At 39.2% G+C, this 20,096-nt stretch overlaps 1 protein-coding gene across 5 annotated transcripts in view; it reads left to right on the top strand.

Annotated features, from left to right (window-relative positions):
* The window catches only part of gcgrb (glucagon receptor b), a 26,309-nt gene extending 6,213 nt beyond the window's left edge, over positions 1–20,096 (top strand). Inside the window, exons 1-14 of one of the 5 annotated variants that reach the window (XM_061274582.1) lie at positions 9,065–9,165; positions 10,114–10,264; positions 10,339–10,435; positions 10,521–10,631; positions 12,640–12,728; positions 12,931–13,037; positions 13,242–13,398; positions 14,080–14,239; positions 14,486–14,546; positions 14,719–14,788; positions 16,063–16,151; positions 17,694–17,838; positions 18,034–18,075; positions 18,358–20,096. In XM_061274582.1, coding sequence (XP_061130566.1) covers positions 10,211–10,264; positions 10,339–10,435; positions 10,521–10,631; positions 12,640–12,728; positions 12,931–13,037; positions 13,242–13,398; positions 14,080–14,239; positions 14,486–14,546; positions 14,719–14,788; positions 16,063–16,151; positions 17,694–17,838; positions 18,034–18,075; positions 18,358–18,777 — 1,602 coding nt within the window. In that variant the 5' untranslated portion in view covers positions 9,065–9,165; positions 10,114–10,210 and the 3' untranslated portion in view covers positions 18,778–20,096. Of the gene's footprint in view, positions 1–9,064; positions 9,166–10,113; positions 10,265–10,338; positions 10,436–10,520; positions 10,632–12,639; positions 12,729–12,930; positions 13,038–13,241; positions 13,399–14,079; positions 14,240–14,485; positions 14,547–14,718; positions 14,789–16,062; positions 16,152–17,693; positions 17,839–18,033; positions 18,076–18,357 lie in introns of those variants that run through there. The other 4 variants (XM_061274585.1, XM_061274583.1, XM_061274584.1 and 1 more) reach the window with 4 other exon arrangements.

Genomic DNA, 20,096 nt, shown 5'->3' with positions numbered 1-20,096 from the left:
CATGCTTTCACGCATTCTGAGCATAAATTTGATAAAGCCATTTACCTCTGATGCGTCCATTAAATCTCAAATAATTTTTCCCTTGTGAAATTAATGGAAAGGCTGAGTTCTTTTGTTATGTGTGTTTTTTGAATAATGGACACAGCACTCAGTAGTATTTTACTTTATAAAAATATGCATTGTTCCCTCGCTGCATTACAATTTACCTTTTGCGGTCTTGCTGTTATTGGATTTTATGGGAGGCGTCAGTGTATTATGCTTTTATTCATTTATTTATTTTACTGTGTGTGAATAATACACGGCAAATGGAGTGTGTCTGTCTTCTTGTGCTACTGCACTGTTTGTGTACAAATATCCACTGCTTTAAAGTGTTATTACCTTCACATGATTTGATTTGCATTTGCCCGTTAACCTTTTCGAGGAGTGACTGAAGTTACATGCACTGCTGCCACCATAGGGGGGGGCCCTTCATTTTTCTTTTACTATTAGGTTTCGCTTCTTTGAATGTTTGTCCTGTATATCATTCCAAATCCAAGTTGCAGTAGAAGACTCAGCATAAGTGCAACCAAGCAATGTCTGCCAAGCAATGTCAGTGGTGAAACTTTAAACTTCAGTCAATACATATTTGATATATTTTTAGATATTTCTTCATTCATCCTGTTTCCAAACCGCTTGTCCTCACGAGGATCTCGAGTGTGCTGGAGCTTATACCAGCTGACTTAGGGCAGTAGGTGGGGTACACTTAGATCTGGTCGCCAGCCAATTGTGGCACATAGAGACAAACAAACATTCACGCTAACAATCCAAATTTGGGGAGGCCTGCTATGCATGTTTTTGGAATGTGGGAAGAAATCAGAGTACCCAGAAGAAACCCACACAGGCACGGGCAGAACATGCAAACTCCACACAGGAAGGCCAGAGCCGAAATTGAACCCCACATCTCAGAACTGTGAGGCGGATGTGCTAACCAGTGTGTCACCGTTCCGACCTAAAAATAAAGAATTGAATAATTTAGGGGGGGGGGGGTAATCCAGGGGCTACTTACAGTGTGTTTTGGGGCCCAATGGCAGCTGAGGCATTGTCCATCCCTGACCAACAGTATAAGAATACTTTGACATAGACATGAAGGTAGTGGTCTTATTTCTGTGGATTCCAATTGGAACTTAATAATTAGCTGATTTTTTGAAATGTATTTTCTGAAGTATATTAAAGAAGGCATATATCTTTAAAAAGAACCAACAGAGGAATGGTGGAAATCTTTGGATAGGCCTGACTTAGAACAGGAACCGTTAGTTACATTCATGGAACATGTAATTACAGTTGAAGATGTAATAAGAGGACATAATATTCTATAGTGTGAATGGCTGACATGGAAAGGCAGGTGAATAAGTGGGAAGATGATGAGAGACAAATATCAAATGCAGTCTCTGCAAATAAATCAAGTGGGACATTTTGTACATGACCATAAGATATTTTCTCAAGTGTTGCCCTTTACTCCCACAAGACAAGATTTGAGAATGGATAATTTGGCTGCTGTGTGCAAGTATGTGACTGTCTCCTAACAAGTGCACATGGATCGGATTTGACAAGTAGACATTTATACCGTCTGGGATATCACTTTTCATGTCTTTCAGTTACTCCCAGTTAATGTTTTAGTCATGCTGCTTGTTCGTTGTCATGGCTCCTGTTGTTTTGACAGCCATTATCGCTCTTGCATAATGGGCACTTCCAATAATGCTGCTAATTGCAGGTCAGGTTATAATGAAAAGAATCAAACAATGTTGGTTACGCTGAGTGAATGGAGGAATCCGACAGATCAGTGACATTCTTTCAGAATTTACACACCTCAGAGGAAGCGAGAGAGAGAGTGGGGAGCACACAGAGTAATGCAATGCCAATTATTTTTTTCTCTGTTAGACAAGGCAATTGTGTGAGCACTGCAGAAATATGCTGAAAATTATTCTCGGTGGTCATATTAGTTTATTTTTCTGCAGCTTCATTTACATTCATCTATACAAACAGGGGCGAGCAGTGGGCCACCATCTTTGGGGGCCATCCACAGCAATCGCCACAACCCCACTTAAGCATTATTTTCTGCGCCATGTCCAATTAGCAAACGCAATGGAAATGGACAATGATGCATCAATGTAGATATTTAAAAACAAGACGTTTATGGCTAGAATCGTCATTTACCATATTAGCAATGTATGGAGCGTATTCCTGATTAGTTTAATGTCATCCTCATTGAAAAATAGATATTTTATTTTAAAAAAACAAGGACATTTCTAAGTGACCCCAAACTTTAAAATGGTAGTCTTTACGAACAACAAAAATCTTTTTGTCTTTTTCTTAAGTCGAAAAACACAAAGCATTGAAATTTACAACATACTAAACGTTCACTTAAAGAATAGATAGGTACAGTAGATGGATGGGTGTATACAATAAAATTAGGTGCAACCCCAAGTTTGTGTTATCAAGCAAAATATACAAAATAGGAAATAAGATGATGTGAAATAAATTCTGCAACGCAAATAGCAGAAAAAATTCTGGATGAAATAACTCAAGCAGCGACTTGTTAATAAACAGCCTCGAGCTCGGAGAAAGAAGCGAGTTGTAGCCATCAAAAGACAAACATTATCACTCATGGGAGCAGCACATCATCACCAGATTACTAAATTAAATTTACTAGTTGAATGTACAGATCCATACATGTGGCGCATACAGCGACCGCGCTGACAAAAGTAAATACCCCACAAATGCTTACTTTAATTTCACACATGATAGGTTAGCAGTAGCGCTGCACATTATATTCAGGCAATTAAAATTATTTACATTGAAGCAATTAAAATGTAGCATTTACATAATAATGCAATAAGCAAAAATCTTAATTAGTAGTATAAAAGTAATAGTTTTCTTTGATAATTCCCTAAGGGTGTGAATCTTAGTAAGTAATACACACAATAATACAGTCAGCACAGATGGTAGAGCTACGAAATGTTTTTGGTGTTCCACCAATATTAGAAGGCATTGCTATAGGGCAGTGCTTCTCAATTATTTTCTGTTACGCCCCCCCCTAGCAAGAAGAAAACTATTCGCGCCCCCCCCTCCCCACCGTGACTATCCTAACTTGTCTTGTAAGTCGTAAAATGTTGCACTGTCGCAAACGTCACAGAAGTAACAATGAGAGCGCCACTGCCCCCTGCTGTGAAGATTCGCAATTACACTTTATTCTAGTACTGCCAAAAAAACAAGCCTGTTCCCCAGGGTCACACGCACCCCCCCAGGAATAGCACCGCGCCCCCCCATTTGAGAAGCACTGCTATAGGGGATCACATCAACACGCTTTTGAAGCTCAATTTACTTTCATTTAAAATGAACACTTTTACCTTTGGTTTGTGTAATCAGAAGCTGTCAATCCCAAACCTGTGAATAATAGTAATAAAAATAGTAATAATACATCATTATTATGATTTATTTATGTATTCACTTATTTATTTATTTGTCTGGCATTGAGGCATTTTATGCATGCACTCTAATAGTTTTTTTTTTCCCTGCAGCCAAGCCCAAAGTGAAAAATGATACAGTATGTATTGATCAGTCATACTCATATGGATACAGACTTTATGAAGCGCTGACAGACTTTAGATAGCTCCAGTACACCACTTATAATCTCAAACTATGCGCTCCTCAAGCATGTGTGTATGTATTTATTTTGCGGAACATTAATATGACAATAGGCACGCCCGCGACCCCGTGGGGACAAGCGGTGCAGATAATGGTTGGCTGGATGGATTAATAGGACAGTAAATTCAGTTTATTACATCTCACGTGATCAGATGGGATTGTGCTGTGAAAAGGTACCAGCTGTATATTGCAAATACTTTGTTGGTTCACATCTGCCATGCAAGCCACTGCATAATATAAATGAGATGTAATAGGTTTTGTGTTTGTGTGTCTAATGTCCATGGGTGAAGGATTGTTGATTTATGCATCGGATACATGGGAACATATGCTTGAAAATTATGCAAGCGCGCCCCCATGTGCGTGTGTGCCGTTAGTTAGTGGGTGCACGCTTTATCACTGCTGATTAGGTGGAGAATTAAGTTTCATTAGCTGTTAGCCACACACATGCCCACTTGTTATTTTAAGGGCCATCATAGAGTCCAACATGTGAACTAATGTCGATTATCGTAGCGCTTCATTTGTTCAGGGAGGCATCAAACATTATATTTTCCATCTCAAAGGTTTCTATCCTCATTTAGGGCTTTGCTGACAAGGGACGGGGTATAAACCATTCACACTTAAATCCTCACCTTTGGACAATTTTTTATATTGATGGATTGATTGATTGATTGATTGATTGACAACTTTTATTCCGAACATTCAAATACACAAACAATACCGAGCTTCCCGTTTGCTATCAGACAAAATCCCATCATAAAACCAAATGAAATTGAGGAAGCAAAATAAACAGAGAAAAAAAGAGAGAGAAAAAAAGATATTCGGAAAGGAGTGAGAAAAAGCATAGCTTTCGAGTTTTCAATGAATGAAACGTATATTTTAAGACTCCTTAATTAACCTCCAGAATTCTTTACTCCAAGACAATTTGGACAATTTTTTGTAGGAACAATAGGTCTCCTTTTTGTTTGAGGAAGATGTAGCTTATTGCTAATGTGTGGGTTTTTTTTTCATCATAATATTCAGAATGTATACAGAAAAAGGCTTTTTTTGTCTTTGTGACTTTTATCTATAGAGCAATTTCTTTTTACAACTTATTATAGGTACACAGACATCGAGAAGTTAAGTCTGAAAGCATTGAAAGTAAGCCTGCAATGTAATCACATTGAGTTAACAGAAGATATTAAAGGAAAAATTAATGACCGAATTTTGTTTTCAGAAAATAAATTTAAAAAAGAATCATTAAGAAAGACATGACTCATTTAGAAAGAAATAAAACTAATGTAAAAAGTCAAATTAAATAAAAATGGGTTGAGCTGATTGAACCCTTGATAGCATTTGAGAATTAAAAAATAGCCATAAAATGGTCAGTTTAAGAATTTTAACTACTGCATACTCCATGCACTTCTCATTGCCTGTTGCCATGGTAACACATTCTCTGACAATACAATTCAATCTCCAAGCGGGACTGATGACTAATTCACTTTAGGGGGATAAATTTGCATTTCTGTCATGTTTCATATAGTTTATTACTTTTAGTTAGTACGCTTGCTCAACACAAAGTAATGGTTGACACGTTGGGTAGAGGAAAGCTTGAAGGTGATGCAGTGGTTAGGATTGCAGACGTGGAGCTCGCGGGTACTCCAACACATGCTTAAATTTTGTCATTGGGAGGTGCACTCACTTCGTTCAATGTCACAAGCCCCCTGAGGGTCATATGTTATCATGATCAACAATGGTAGTTTGAATTTAAACTAGTGGATCTCAAACTGGAGTCCTTGGTTCCCTGCAAGCCAGCAAAATCATTTTCTTTGACACTGGCTGGTGAATATGTGCACACGCGGGCGCAGTATCAGAAGACAAGTTAAAATGACCTATGGTCACACTATGATTAAAAATTCAAATCATTAGCATTACAAGGATAACTGTGGTGCCGATAGTTTTTTTTCCCTTTTGGTGTTGGCACGGGACGGGTCAAGGATATCTCAGCACTCCACATAACAAATTTATAAAAAAACAAGGACAGTTGGAAATGTGGAAAAACAGATCAGAAAATACCCAAAAATCAATTATCTGGCCTTGCACCTTGCTGGAGTTCATATTTCGGGGGGGGGGGGGGGGGGGGGGGGGGGGTCATTGCCTCTGCAATTCTTGTCACTACAGGTGACACATTAGTGATGAGCACATCCTTCTCTTAGTGAGGCCATTTGAATCCCGGCTCTCAAATTCATTTGCGTAGTTTAAACTTGAGCTTTCAAGCAAACTTACGACCATCGTGAGGATCAGCAGTATGAAAAATCAATGAATGAGTGGATATTGTTAGAACCATAGGCTGTTCCTTGGATACAGCGCTTGAGTTCATAAAATGTCTTAACAACTAAATATAACCAACTTTAACTCAAGAGTTGGAATTGTCAGCTAAATATGCCGCTCATAAATGTAGAATTGCTCTTGTGAGTGTGTCAAAGTCCAGAAGAATGTTGGTCTTGACTCCTGAGACTTTGCAGTCAGTCTGCCCACCCCCACCCCCCCCAGACTGAAGAAGCATCACCCGCACGACAGCTTTCCTAACACGTGATGAGGTGCCGTTGGTCCAGGCACTTGATGTGCACTTGCTCACCTTTTCCACAGCAACACCGTTGATAGTCAGAGGGTCATGCTGGGTTTGCTTACTAGGTTTCTCATCACTGCTGATGTTGTTCCTCAGCAACTCTGTTCTCGTTGGTCTCAGCATATCCTTCTCTGCTAATTGATTGATGGCCTGACAAAGAAGGTAACAAAGTTCAGAGGTCGACGTTAAAGTTTATTTATACACACACACACACACAACAGCACAATTACTTGGAAGGGGAAAACATTTTATATGTAGCTTGGCTTTGAAACATCTATTTTTGTTTGTGACACCAGCCTCGAACCTTTCTGACACAGCTCGTATACTTTTATATTTTTGCAATTGGGCAGTCATTCACCTGCGCAAACAACCAGTAATGGAAAAGACAACCACCGCGGTTGTAAAGACGCAATTTTATTAAAATTGTGTCGTAAAAAAAGCGACATTCTATTCAGGCTGAATATTGCTTGTGATGAACCCATTTGACTTTATGTCTAATCGTTCTTATTTTACATCCAAATCTGCACTGAATCGATGGACCTACAAATATGAAAACAGCTTTTTCCAGTGCAATGTCACCCACCCTGTTTTAAGTTTGTGTCCAACATCTTGCGTGTGTTTTCATCTGGGTACCGCGATTGTCTTATTAAACAGCACATGTGCTGTCATGTATGTAGAAATAACACACACATACACACATGCACATGCAGACAGAGGAACACACTCACAAGGACTGTTGTGTCCCTTATGTTGGCAGTTGTCACACTTGAGATTATGTGGTCAGCATTGCATGACAGACAGGACACACACTCTTATCCACACATATATTCGGGTATGTTTGTGTACGTCTGTCCAATATCTGAACTTGCGTTTTTGCTTGTTTTCTGGCTTCTTGATGGACACTAACAATGTATGGAACAGGGCAAACCTTCCTCTCCTTTGTCTTAATCTTAGCTCTGTCGTTTTCCTTCCTTATCTACGTTCACGATAAACTGTTAAAAAGTTCTTCACAACCATTGATTGGACGCTTGCCTTTAAACATGACATGACACCGGCAAACGGAAAAAGAAATCCCTACAATTTTCCACTGAAAGGTTTGTTTCAGTTCAGCAACAATATGGTTTGTAACAGTAAACCCTGATGTGGCTGGTGTTTTCACTGCAGGCTGTGTGGATAGAAAGCGGATAGCTGAGTCAGTTATGTACAGTGTATGCCCAGCATGACACAATGAAACCTGCCTATTAATTCAACAAAGAAGAGGAACAGTAAGCAAAAGACAACAATGGAAGATGCCCCTCTATTTATCTTTATGTGACTGCTGATTATTTTAATCTTTCCATGAGGAGTTTGATGATTCTCGGGAAACTGTGCTGATTTTAGTTTTACCAATTTTGTGCCATTAGATATGAAAAATGATTGTGGTTCTTACTAAATTTTGTGAGAGTTCACTTTTCCTGGATATCTTATGTGTTTACTCATGCAGTGCAAAATTGTATCTCCACTAACCAGCTCTCTCCTTCCACTTTGTATTTAATTAGTTATTTATTCTAAGTATATTTATTTGCCAGATTTTTGCTTCGTCTGGTCTGCGTCAAACAATTGTTTCTTGTACTCCATCTGCTTTGCTTTACATTTGTATTTTATGCAAAAAATTTGCATAATTGTCGCAGGACACACATAAACAATCATAGACCAACCATTCTCACTTACGTACACATAAAAACAATTAAGACAAGCCAAAAAATAAATTCAAAATCAAATTTAAAATGATGGGGGATGCAAGTCCAGTTTTGCAATCACTGCCGTCTGGGTGGTACTGCAAATCGTCGACAAAAATGTTTTATAAGTAATATGGATGTGTGCGTACATACTATGCAAATGCATGAAGCTCTGCCAAATGCTGGTTCATTGATGATAACCTTCCAACAGATCACCTTGATCCACGCACTCACCAATATGCACACAAAGAGAAATCGATGTTACTGTTTGTGATCCTTCTTATACAGACTCTTATTCGTACCCATTTTATTTCTTTCATTTGCTTGTATACACTCTTTTTGAACTTAGGCACACATTACCTCATAAATGACATTCAGTCATTGCAAACTGCAGTGCATAAAATGAAGATGTGCTCATTATGCAATTTGTGCTGTTTTTAAAACGATGTTGCATGCCCTAGGCTGAAAAAGAAGCAATATCCTAAACGGATATGATGACTTCCTTAAATCACTGTTTGGGAAAAGGAGCAATCGAATGTAACATTATTGTTTGCAGTTTGGAAAGATAATATTAGCCTAATGTTAAACGGTAGTTTAAAAATTGTGATTGAAAAGCAATTGTCATTTGGGACCATAGCAACATGACTAAATAAAATTGTTGTTACCTTTATCCGTAGCTATCTTATGGCTCCATCTTCTGTTTATGCTTTTGTGGTCCTTTTCAGTCTGCAAACAAATGATGCACTGTCTGAAAATTATCAACTGTAAGAACATGTCATTGACATTTGTGTTTCAAATAAGAACTGCATGTTGTTTTGAAGAAGTAGAATGTTACAGGAGTCGACAATACCGCATTGACATTTGTCTCGAAGATGTTTTGAAGTGAAGGTGACAATTACCGGGACTGAATAGGTATTGATGCCTACGCATCGAGATGTCGATGTGTGTCTCAATGTCAAGACTGGGCAAACAAAGGTGAAGACAAACACATTGGAACAGAATGGAATTTGAAACGTTTTAGCCAAAAATGTTTTCACACATAAGGTGTTTTTTGCAGAAACGTTTCAGATTCCGTTTTGTTCTCCAACTTCGTATGTGAAGATGCCTGACCAGTGTCTCTAAATCATACCACGTCTCCTGTCTTCAGAGGCATAGCTGGTAAAAGTCATGTATTTTTTTTTTTGTAGCCATCCATTCCCTTTTTTTTTTCAGCCTGGTCTCATTTGGGATAACTTATGTCCTTACCTTAACTCAACTAATGAACTTTTTATTTTATTTTTTAGCCAATTATAATATTTATTGTCAGCCAGCCTTGGTAGCAGTGAAAGACTACATTTGGAGGAACAAAGACATGCAGCATGATGAGTGAAGTGGGTCTTTTAAAGTGGAAAGTCGTGACTCAACTTTATACGTCAACATAACCAATGGGGAACCTTGGCCAGTAGCGTATCAGCATAAGACACAAAAACCTTTTGAAATTCTTGAATGTGTTGAAGTCTAGAAAATCACATCTGCACAGTTTCAAATGACGTTCTCAAGGGAGGGAAAAAGTAGGCAAAAATCGGAGGGTCACATCAGACAAGGCAACGCGTCTTTATTTTAAAAAGCACATACAAAATGTATGTCAATGTGCTTCACATAGTTAAAAGTAGCCTAAAACATTTAGCAACATTAACATAGAAAAGAATACATTTTTAAACACAAAGTAAAGAAATGAAAGTAGCTTACTAAAATGACAAATAGAACATGCAGTGTAAGAGATTTTTGGAGAAAAGTATTTTAAAAATGCTTTGAAAGACGTTAATCATAGGTATGGATTTATAAATATGTACTTGGTCCTGAACTCACTTCACATTTGTGCGCAGCATAACAGCCAAATGCTGCTTCACCATGTTTGCTTTGAACTCTGGGCTTAACTAATTGTCCCAAGTCTGCAGACCTCAGAACTCTACATTCTTTATGTTTCATGATAATTTCTTTAATTTAATCAGGACCTAAACCATTAAATCATCTTACCGGCGGCGTGGGGCCTCCAAATTCTTCTCTGCTGTTATTTGTGATTCTTATCCGTGCTGTCTGACAACTCGCTCCCCATGGTGTGTCCAGGACCGACAGTGAAATCGGGCCCGGAGCGCCTCATGTGTGGGGCTTCCTCCTCTGTGTTCTCGTCCCCACCTTCCTTCATCCTCCCAGCTTCAGTGGGATGTCCCAGGTGGGTCTCCTCTTGGCCTTGCTCGTGCTCTGCAGCTGCACAAAGGTACGACCTCCGTCCTGATTCTGAGCTCCACAATCACACTCGAGCGAAGGTCAGGACATTAACCCTTGCCACAGGTGTCTTCAGCCACATCCCTAGAGCGTCTGAAGGAACAGTGGAGCAGCTACAAGAACCAGTGTTTAGACTTTTTAAACTCTGTACCCCCCACAACAGGTGAGCCCTTCTCTCCCACTGCTTTGGAAAGAATGCAGACGAATGCAACGACTGCTTTTGCCAATTTAACGTGCTGTGATGCCAGCAGGGGCAGTGTGTAATAGGACCTTTGACCAGTATGCCTGCTGGCCTGATGGACTCCCTGGAACCACAGTCAATGTCTCGTGCCCTTGGTTCTTGCCATGGCATTATAAAGGTCGGTGTTTTTCTGAATGGCATCAAAAGAAATGTGCGAGTGTGTGCCATCTTTGTGCTCAAAGGTGAAGGCGGAGAATAATGAAGACGGCAAAGGAATCAAAACAATTGCTGTTGATTTGAATTGGAGAATAATGAAGACGGAGAGAGAATCAAAATATTTACGATTAATTTGCATAACTCATTAATTCAAATAAGCCTTTGTTTAAAAAGAATTAGTGGCTCAAAAGTGATTAAATAAACAGACTACATTCAGGATCACCATATACTTCCGATTTTTTGTGTCAAAGCTGACACCCTTTGAATAAGACTGGCAATGTTTTGTCCTTCCACAAAAATAATCCACAAAAAGGATGAATGTATACTCTTCTATGTACATAAGAGCCCTATTTTCATAGTCAGCTCAAGTTAAGATGGTTTTGCACATGAGTGGTTTTCGTTCTTTTGATTGTTTTGTAGACATGCGCAGAGAGAAATGGGCGTCGTTGTGGGAGATTTTCTTCCCAGTCAGTGGAAGTAGATGATGTACAATTTTAAATATTTTTGTGATAATAATGAATCATTCTCTGACTAAATAATTGTCATTGGGTAATTATCTGCGGCACATGGCAATCATGGACACTAGGATGTGGCACAGTGGTTGGGAATCACAGAGCGACACTAATTAATTCTCTGTTAGTGGAAAAACGATTTTACTCTTCTTAATGCAGTTGGCTTATTTCTTCAGACTCTGAGCTGTTTGAGAATAAGTAGCGGCTCTCCTTGTCCTCCACTTTCTTGACTTCCAAACATTAACAGTGGAATCGGTTTTCTATTTTGTCACCAAGGCCAGTGTTTTGGGGGAGAAGCAAGGACAGAAGATAACAAAACACCAAAAAAGAATGTTCTAAAATGAAGACTTTTTATATTTTTTTAAGATCATCTTTTTCTACATGTGCCCTGAGATTGACTGGAATCCAGTCCAGGCTGTAGTCCAAAAACTCACAGAAGATTTGATTTCTTGCAAACCTGAGCAGGATAAGTGGTATAGAAAACATAATGCTTGGATGGATAATTCACTTTAGAAAAAGGGTCATCTCTTGTCCGTGTCTTTCATGAGCATGGACAAATGTAGCAATTGAATAAGTCCAGAAAATCCGAGTTATCGAAACGAAGGCTTTCTTTCACAGTTGCACGCTTAGTTTGTGTCGGTCCTTTTGAGTCAATGTGGCTGAAAGGAGCCCAGAGCTCATATAGAGACTATTGTTACCATGTCATTACCTAATTACTTGGTCAAGCTTCACACTATGGTGATGATGAATATGCTTTTGAGTTAATAAGTATACCGTAATTTTCGGACTATAAATCGCGTTTTTTTTCATAGTTTGGGTGGGGGGGGGCGACTTATACTCAGGAGCGACTTATATACATATATATGTTTTTTTTTTTACTTTTTTGGGCATTTTATGGCTGGTGCGATTTATACTCCGGTGCGACTTATAGTCCGAAAATTACAGTATATAATTTCAAGGACTACGTCTATATGATGATTTAGTTTTTTAATGTCTATGTTCATGTTTTTATGTGTTTTATTTTGACTTTAAGTTTTTTCATAAAATCCCAGTTGACTGTTCTATGCAAAACTACTGTATATTTTAAAATCTAATACAAAAGAAGTTGAATTGTTATATTGATGCAATCAGCCACATAAAAAAAGAGATCACCTTGTTTGCTTCAATGTTTTGTTCATTTTATTGTATATCAAATGTGAACTGCCTTAAAGTATCATTTTTGGCACTACATTGCCAAGCTATTTGTGTAAGAATTGATAAAGTGATTTTGGTTTTAGAAAATGTCTCTATCAGCTCTTAAATTCAACTCTCTTGAGCTATTTTTATTCCATTGGTCCAAACAAATGTACGTTTAGTTATACAATGCTTTTAAAATGAAGATTAAATTGAAGGAACAAGGGTGGTCTCTTAATTTATTGTGGGGGTCCTCATCATGTACGTATGTGCTTGTTTGAACAGTCCAGCAGGGTTTGGTGTACAGATTCTGTGGCAAAGATGGTAGATGGGCCCAGAAGAATACCAGTGAATGTGAGGATGACCCTGGCCAGGTGAGTGCGCATTCGTCCGTGTTACAAATGATGCATGCTAATGTGTGACTGCTTTAAGGCAGTTTTAAATCACAGATGGGCAGCTAATATTAGGATAGGCTGCAGTATAAAGTCTATGTGAAATTTTTGTTCATACAGCTCTTTTCTATAGGGAGTAAAAGCTTTGCATGATGATAAAGCCCCACCTCTGCTTTGTTTACAGCAGCAGTATGGTCGCATCCTCAGTCAGTTTCGGATCATGTATACTGTGGGATACTCACTTTCTCTGGGAGCTCTGTTACTGGCCCTGGGAATCCTCATCAGCTTCAGGTAAAATATCCAGTGGAACAAAACAAGTGTAGGAGGAAGAAACAGTTGTAAAATCATAAACCTTAGCCAGAACAATGGAAGCTAGAAACTAATCTTAGACGGGAGTCAGGTATGAGGACTGAGATCCCACTAGATAGGGTTGCAATGAGAAGAAAAGTGGCAGGATGAGTTGAACCTTATCACACAGTTTCAACTCTACACCAGGAAGCTGCACTGCATGAGGAACAACATCCACATGAACTTGTTTGCCTCCTTCATCCTGAGAGCCGTGTCCATTCTGGTCAAAGATGCCCTGCTGACCCTTACGTTGGACCCCAGGGGCAGTGGTGAAAGTCGGGTTCAAACCTGGATCAACATACCGGTTAGAGAACTCGCATCACAGCAGCCTCTAGGAGAATTTGGTACCTTGGCAGTTAAGCTCATTTAATGACATTACAAGGAGATAAAATTCACTTAAAGCACTTTGGTCAATAAAATCAAAGGTCCCAATGGAGACGAATTTATAATAAGCATCAAACAAAAATAACAAAAAATCATCTTGGTGTAGGATTGACTATATTTAAAGCTACATTGGAAAAGGAAAAGACCATCAAATAGCAAAAAAAAAATAAACGTTTTGAACATTTGAACTATTTATTGCACACACACATTTATAATGCATACATTATTAGTGTTGACAGCAGCCCTGCTTGGTTCACTGATAATGTAGACCACTTAAATAAGTGAATAGGGGTTGCCATAGCAATGACAGTTCGCCTTTTTGCTGCAATTTTATTTTAATGTAAATTTTTCATATTGTTGTTTTTATTATGTAACTATTCAAACAAGAAGTGACATGTGCACACTAACACACACACACACACACACACACACACGCGCGTACTGCAACCCCAGACACACAAACACACATTCCTTTGAGATCACACTGAAATGACCATGATCATGAGGCAATTGACTCTGATGAATGAGCAAGAACAAAATGAAAGCACAAGACTGAACATGGTTGCAGTTCTTGACGTATTTGTCCCCCGCTACTGTGCAGGCTGTCATGTGGTGTCGGGGCGCTATGGTGATGATGCAGTACACCGTGATGGCCAACAACTATTGGCTGCTGGTAGAGGGCATCTATCTGCACAGTCTGCTCGTCATCACCGTGTTTAGTGAGAAGAAGTACTTTTACATTTACATGGCCATCGGTTGGGGTAAATAGCATTTTTTTTCGCATTATCACATAATAATACTCTCTGAGTCATCATTAACTGGCATGGTTATGTATCATATAAACTGGAGTAAAATTATTTTGGAATTTTTGGTAGGCTTGTAAAATGCAAGTAGGCCCAGTAAAAAAAGTTCTTCAATGAGGGCTAATCGATGATGTGTTCCTTTTTATGCCTTTATAATGTTTTTCTTTAGATGATCCAACCCTGACATTTCTCCTTCATTCTCAGGAGCACCGCTCGTATTTGTTTCACCCTGGATCACAGTGAAGTACCTCTATGAGAATGAAGAGTGAGTCATGTTTTTCAATGGGATTGTATGCCTCTCTAATCTACCTTTAGCAGAAATGTTAATTTCATGTATGCACAGATCCTACTAAAACACCGACTAAAGCGTGTCTGTGTTTCTTTTGTATGTGTGTGCATGCCTTTGTGTGTGTGCGTTTGTGTATTTGTGTGTGTAGGTGCTGGGAGAGAAATATTAACATGGGATTCTGGTGGATCATTCGTTCCCCGATATTGGTTGCTTACCTGGTAAGTCTATTCACTGTGTCTATCTTTGTTTTTGTGTGGCAATATGTGAATCAAGTACAGATGGCAGGAAAAAAAGTACCGTATTTTCCGGACTATAAGGCGCACGGAAAAACCTCAAATTTTCTCAAAAGCTGACAGTGTTGATAGTCCGGTGCGCCTTATATATGGACCAAATTCCTAAATCTAAACTGGTCCGAAGCATTGTGTCACGAATTCAATCATAAGTGGCCCGCTGAAGACTATGAAACATGAATCAAAAAGACTATGGATCATTATTTTGTGATTATAAAGTAATTTGTTGCCTCTGAAGTTGAAATAAAAAAGATAAAATGGAGAATGATTTGGTTTGTATTAAAAATCTGACGTGATGCATTAATGGTGCGCCTTATAGTCCGGTGCGCCTTATATAAGGACAAAGTTTTAAAATGGGCCATTCATTGAAGGTGCGGCTTATAGTCCGGAAAATACGGTAAAGCGGTTCCTTAGGAATCAGGTTGAAAATCCAAATTTTAATATGGTGTTGACAAAATAGGTTCTTATTATTTTACGTATTGAAGAACAAGTTTAAGTGGCATTTTAACATGATTACTGCCATGTGACAAAACAACATTTACAAATCATTACGAGGTGGCTGTTATGATATCATCTCAAACTGCAACGCTTATAATCAATCTTCTTGTAATTAGACTAATGATGATATCTTGCATAAGGAAATGGAACAAAGTAACGCCACACACAGCAAAATGGGCACATGCACACACTCACGTACTCACACACACACACACACACACACACACACACACACACCGCAGACAGTCAAGCACCCTCTCTGAATGACAACCCACATTAATTGATAGAAAGCGCATGTTGTTAGCTTTCCACTTGTGTTTATGTTGGTGTGTTTATAACAGATTCAAGATTCAATGTGTTTTTGTGTCCACTTGACCAATCACATTTCGAGCGTTTCTAGGAAGTGTACCCGAACAACATTTCCCATGAAAGGCACAATTTTTACACACAGACTCACATATGAAAAGATATTTTCCAGTAATTAATGTAGTGTGTTTTTCGAGATCATATGGACTGTTAATGAGTATTTGAGTATGTGTATCTATTTACCCATGTTGTTCTTTTTCTCCATGGTAACTCTGTGTTTGCGTATGTGCAAGTGCATTTGTGTTGCATGTGAAACTGGACAGGAAGTACTGGGAGTAAGTGTAAGTGTTATGAAATCAAAGGAACCCAGATACAGTCACTGTCTATTGTCATTGCAGATAAATTTCTTCATTTTTGTACGAATCATCAAAATCTTGATGTCTAAACTCAGAGCTCATCAGATGAGATACACAGACTACAAATTCAGGTTAGATTTTTTTTTTAATGTAATTTCATTGTCGACTTGCTGCTATTCATGGGGGAAAGGGATCGGACCAGACCATGAATAGTAATTTTTCACAAATAATTGACAACTCCCTAAGATTGATGTCAGATGTAGATATAATTGCCTTGGGCAGATGACCTATGGCTTGCAACAGTGAGCCACAAGGCAACATTCCAACAAAAAACATGCAACCGAATTCAAATAAAGAGGATAAAACATACTATTCCTAACTAAGGCCGATTTTATTCTGTTTGTGCTTAAGTCTTTATTTTTTACACGCCTGGCTAGCACACCTTCAAGTTGTGGCTATTCTTCCATCCAGACATCTGACACACCTTCCTTGCGTAAGTTGGAAGTTTGTGTACGGCCACCAAAGAGGCGTGCTTCCGTGAAGGTGGCCCCAATTTCCAGAGCGTGGAGTTTCCATGAGAGCTGTGAATTCCATAAAAATGCATTTGTTAAGTTAAATTTTAGTGTGACATTAACTTGCATTGTAGATCTAGAAGTTATCTGAATGGTCACAGACTACTTAGAGGGAGCATCTGTTTTTGCATTTTGCTAAATCCAATAAAAATAACTTAATAAGATTCAAGCTGTGCTCATGACTGAGCGCTGGTTTAGAGCAACATGCATTTGCACACATTTGTGTTGCTCGTGCCTCTCCCGTGAGTGAGCCACTTTAACGGATTTCGATCAGCATAGATTAAATGAAAGCAAATGATTCAAATCTGACTAATGGCTCCATTACGAGGACTCCAATTATTGGTGAGCAACGCGTTCAAAGACCCAGCCTGCAAAAAGGTGATACAAAAAAAGTCCCCAGCACTGAACTCTTCTTTTTTCGCCCTAAATGTTAATATTTGGCCATGGACATAATGTTGTCGGGACACATTAGTGCAGTCGGTGAACCCCTGAGACGCTGAAGCTCGAGTCAGCTGATCGGCGGGTGACAGCTGCGACTGTGACAGCTGTAATGACTCCAAACATTCAATATGATGTTTCACCTTGGGGCGCTGGCCTTACTCAGCCTCTGGAGTGTGCAAGAGGAAAGGCACCTCAGTCTATGAGAGAAGGCGGCATAAGTGAGGTATCAAGAGGAGGGCTCAAGAATGCTCATTTCAGGGTCACTCCCTTTATTTATAGTGTATAAGTAACACACTTAAGTCCACGGGAGGATCTGAGCAGCCAGAAAAGTGTGCAGCTGTGCGCCTTTCCTGACTTAAGCACACACGAGAATGTACCCCAAATGGCACGCAGCCAACAGCTGTAGCCTATATTAGTATAGTACACATGTATTAAATGGGAACGACTAACCTGAGCCGTGAGGCAACTGTCTTGCAGACACTTCAATGGTTTAGCCCACAAATATACGAAAACAACTGGAATTACACCAAAAATGAATGTGGCCAACAAAAAAAATAGATACTAAATACTTACTAAAACAAATTTGTGAAATAGTGGGACTATGAACCAACAATGTAGCCTGTTTACTGTACATCCTTCAATGTTTGTATTTTGGTCCAGATTAGCAAAGTCCACGCTGACTCTTATCCCTCTGCTGGGGATTCACGCCATTCTCTTCACCTTTGTCATCGACGAGTCCGTCCCAAAAGGTTCCATGCTGCGCCTGATACGGCTCTTCTGTGATCTCCTGTTCAACTCCTTCCAGGTCCGAAGTAGTACACAGTCGTAAATACACTACTACAACATGGAGGCTTACTTTTGGTCAATGAAATTCTATGATTTTGCCAAAAAAAAGACGGAAAGTTATAGTGTATCATTTTCATTGCTGAATTCATTTTCTGAACAAGCCAAAGGGAAGAAAAAAAATTCTCGCACTCGCCAATTCTACTTTTCTCCCCAGGGGCTGCTCGTTGCCATCTTGTACTGCTTTGTCAACAAAGAGGTGAGAAAGGTGATCATATACTGAGGGCCTGAGGCTGTCATTATCATCGTCCTTGGTTTTTGTTGTTTTTTTTTCATCTTTGAAAGCTTTGCTCTACCCCCGCCTTCACCACTAAATGGGACAAGCGTATTGGCATTCTAGTGATCACTAAACTTTGAAATGTACCCTTTGACTAGGAACATCCATCCACTTGAGTGTCTTATTTAATCTCCCCCATCATGTGTACATGGCTCTTTCCCGGCGGCTATCAGCAATCCCATCAGCAATCCCATTATCCCCCAGGTGCAGTCAGAAATGCTGAAAAAGTGGAAGCGGTGGAAGCTGGGTAAAGATATTGACGAGGAGTACCGACACACCCACAGCCAGACGCCACACGTCAAAAGCGGCAGCATCGCCACAGGAAACCTGCCTGATCTCCTTGACAATAACACCAGTGACCCGAGTGGGGGCTCATTGGGGACACCTCAACACAGAAAATCTGACAGAGGCTCATCCAGCCCTACAGCGACTGATGAAAACCGCCAGTTGGTCGTGTCCTACAGCAACAAGATGGGGGAAGTCAGCAAACACACCTTTCACCTCTCCTTCCTGCCCCAGCGAGGCTCCGCCAGCCATGCCAGCAGCACCCCGGAGGACCTGTGTCTAAAAGAGAGGGCGCAGTGCCACTCTTACCCATTGGAAGGAAAAGAAACCAATGTCTGAAGATTACATGAATGTGCACTGATGCTTTTAAACCAATGAACGAGTTAAAAGGAACATGCAATTGTTTAAGAAAAAAAATAAACAAGACCCGAGGGACATCGGACGTGCAGACAAATTGATGAGTCCAACTAAAATCATGTGTGTGACTGTGTTAGTGACGGTGTACTTTTAATGTTGTCGGAAATATGCTTCTGTTGTATGTGTCTTTGTTGCATTGGATTTGCATTTGTGCTACTCGACAACACGACTCTCTCAGTATCAATGCCTTTGAAAAAGGTTGATGGAACTGAATGTGAACTACAGCATGCATCACTTGAACGCATCAGCACCTAGAGGAGTCCTTGAAGTATTACAGCAGAATGACTACTAGCGCGTTTGTCGCATTGTTTAAATGTTTTTTTTAAGTGACCAAAGCCAAATGGGTGGAGAATTATGTATACATTTCAATGTGTGTCTTTATTGTTAAATTTTTCAATGTTTTATCTATATTTTGGTAAATGTATAATGGTGAAATATGGGTGTAATGTTTGACTGTACTGGCTGCCACATCTAGATGTTTTGAAATAGTGTCATTTTCACTCAAAGACAATACCTAGTATCATGCTGGCATTGTAAGATTTGAAAAGCAATGTAATACAGATTGAGCGCTTGTGTTGCAGTTGGTGATGCTGCTTTAAATCACCAACATCATGCAATTCTGTCATCGCTCATATTTTCACCTCTCTATTTTATTGGAAGGAATGCGCGCACATGGATAATTGTATGGAGCGCGTTTGCTCAAAAGTCCTTGCACAATACCTTTCCATTGTAAGGGGAAGGCCATGGATTTTTTTGCTGCTCCACTAGCAGTTCTTTTGAAAGAATAGCACAGTCACTGACGTGATCTTTGTACACATTTTCTTCTTCCATTGAAGCAGAATGTGCCACGTGTAGCCAATGTTTTTTTTTATTATTTAAAAAAAAAATATATATATATGAGTAAAACAATTATTTATCTTTTGTTTTTTTATTTATTTTCCTTCAGATTATATGATAAAGATTAATTTGTTGTACTGGAGTATGACAACATGGAATTTAGTCTGTAAATATGTATATGGTGGGTAAAATAGAATATTATAAAAACAAGTATGAAGATGAAGGATAGCTGACTCAAGTCTTAAAAAAAAACATTTAACATTTCAAAAGTGAGATGAGCCTGAAAACAAATTTAGCTATGTGAAAACAGTAGTAGTAGTACATGGAAGTCGATTTTTGTGTTGGATTGTGTCTCTGTGCATTCAATTAAATGTCTTCTGGTCAATAAAACAAGTGTATTCCAA

Source organism: Syngnathus typhle, linkage group LG3 (genome assembly GCF_033458585.1).
Source record: "Syngnathus typhle isolate RoL2023-S1 ecotype Sweden linkage group LG3, RoL_Styp_1.0, whole genome shotgun sequence".
Taxonomy (NCBI): Eukaryota; Metazoa; Chordata; class Actinopteri; order Syngnathiformes; family Syngnathidae; genus Syngnathus; species Syngnathus typhle.
The sequence above is the reverse complement of the archived record's forward strand: the minus strand, read 5'-3'. Positions and strand labels throughout refer to the sequence as shown.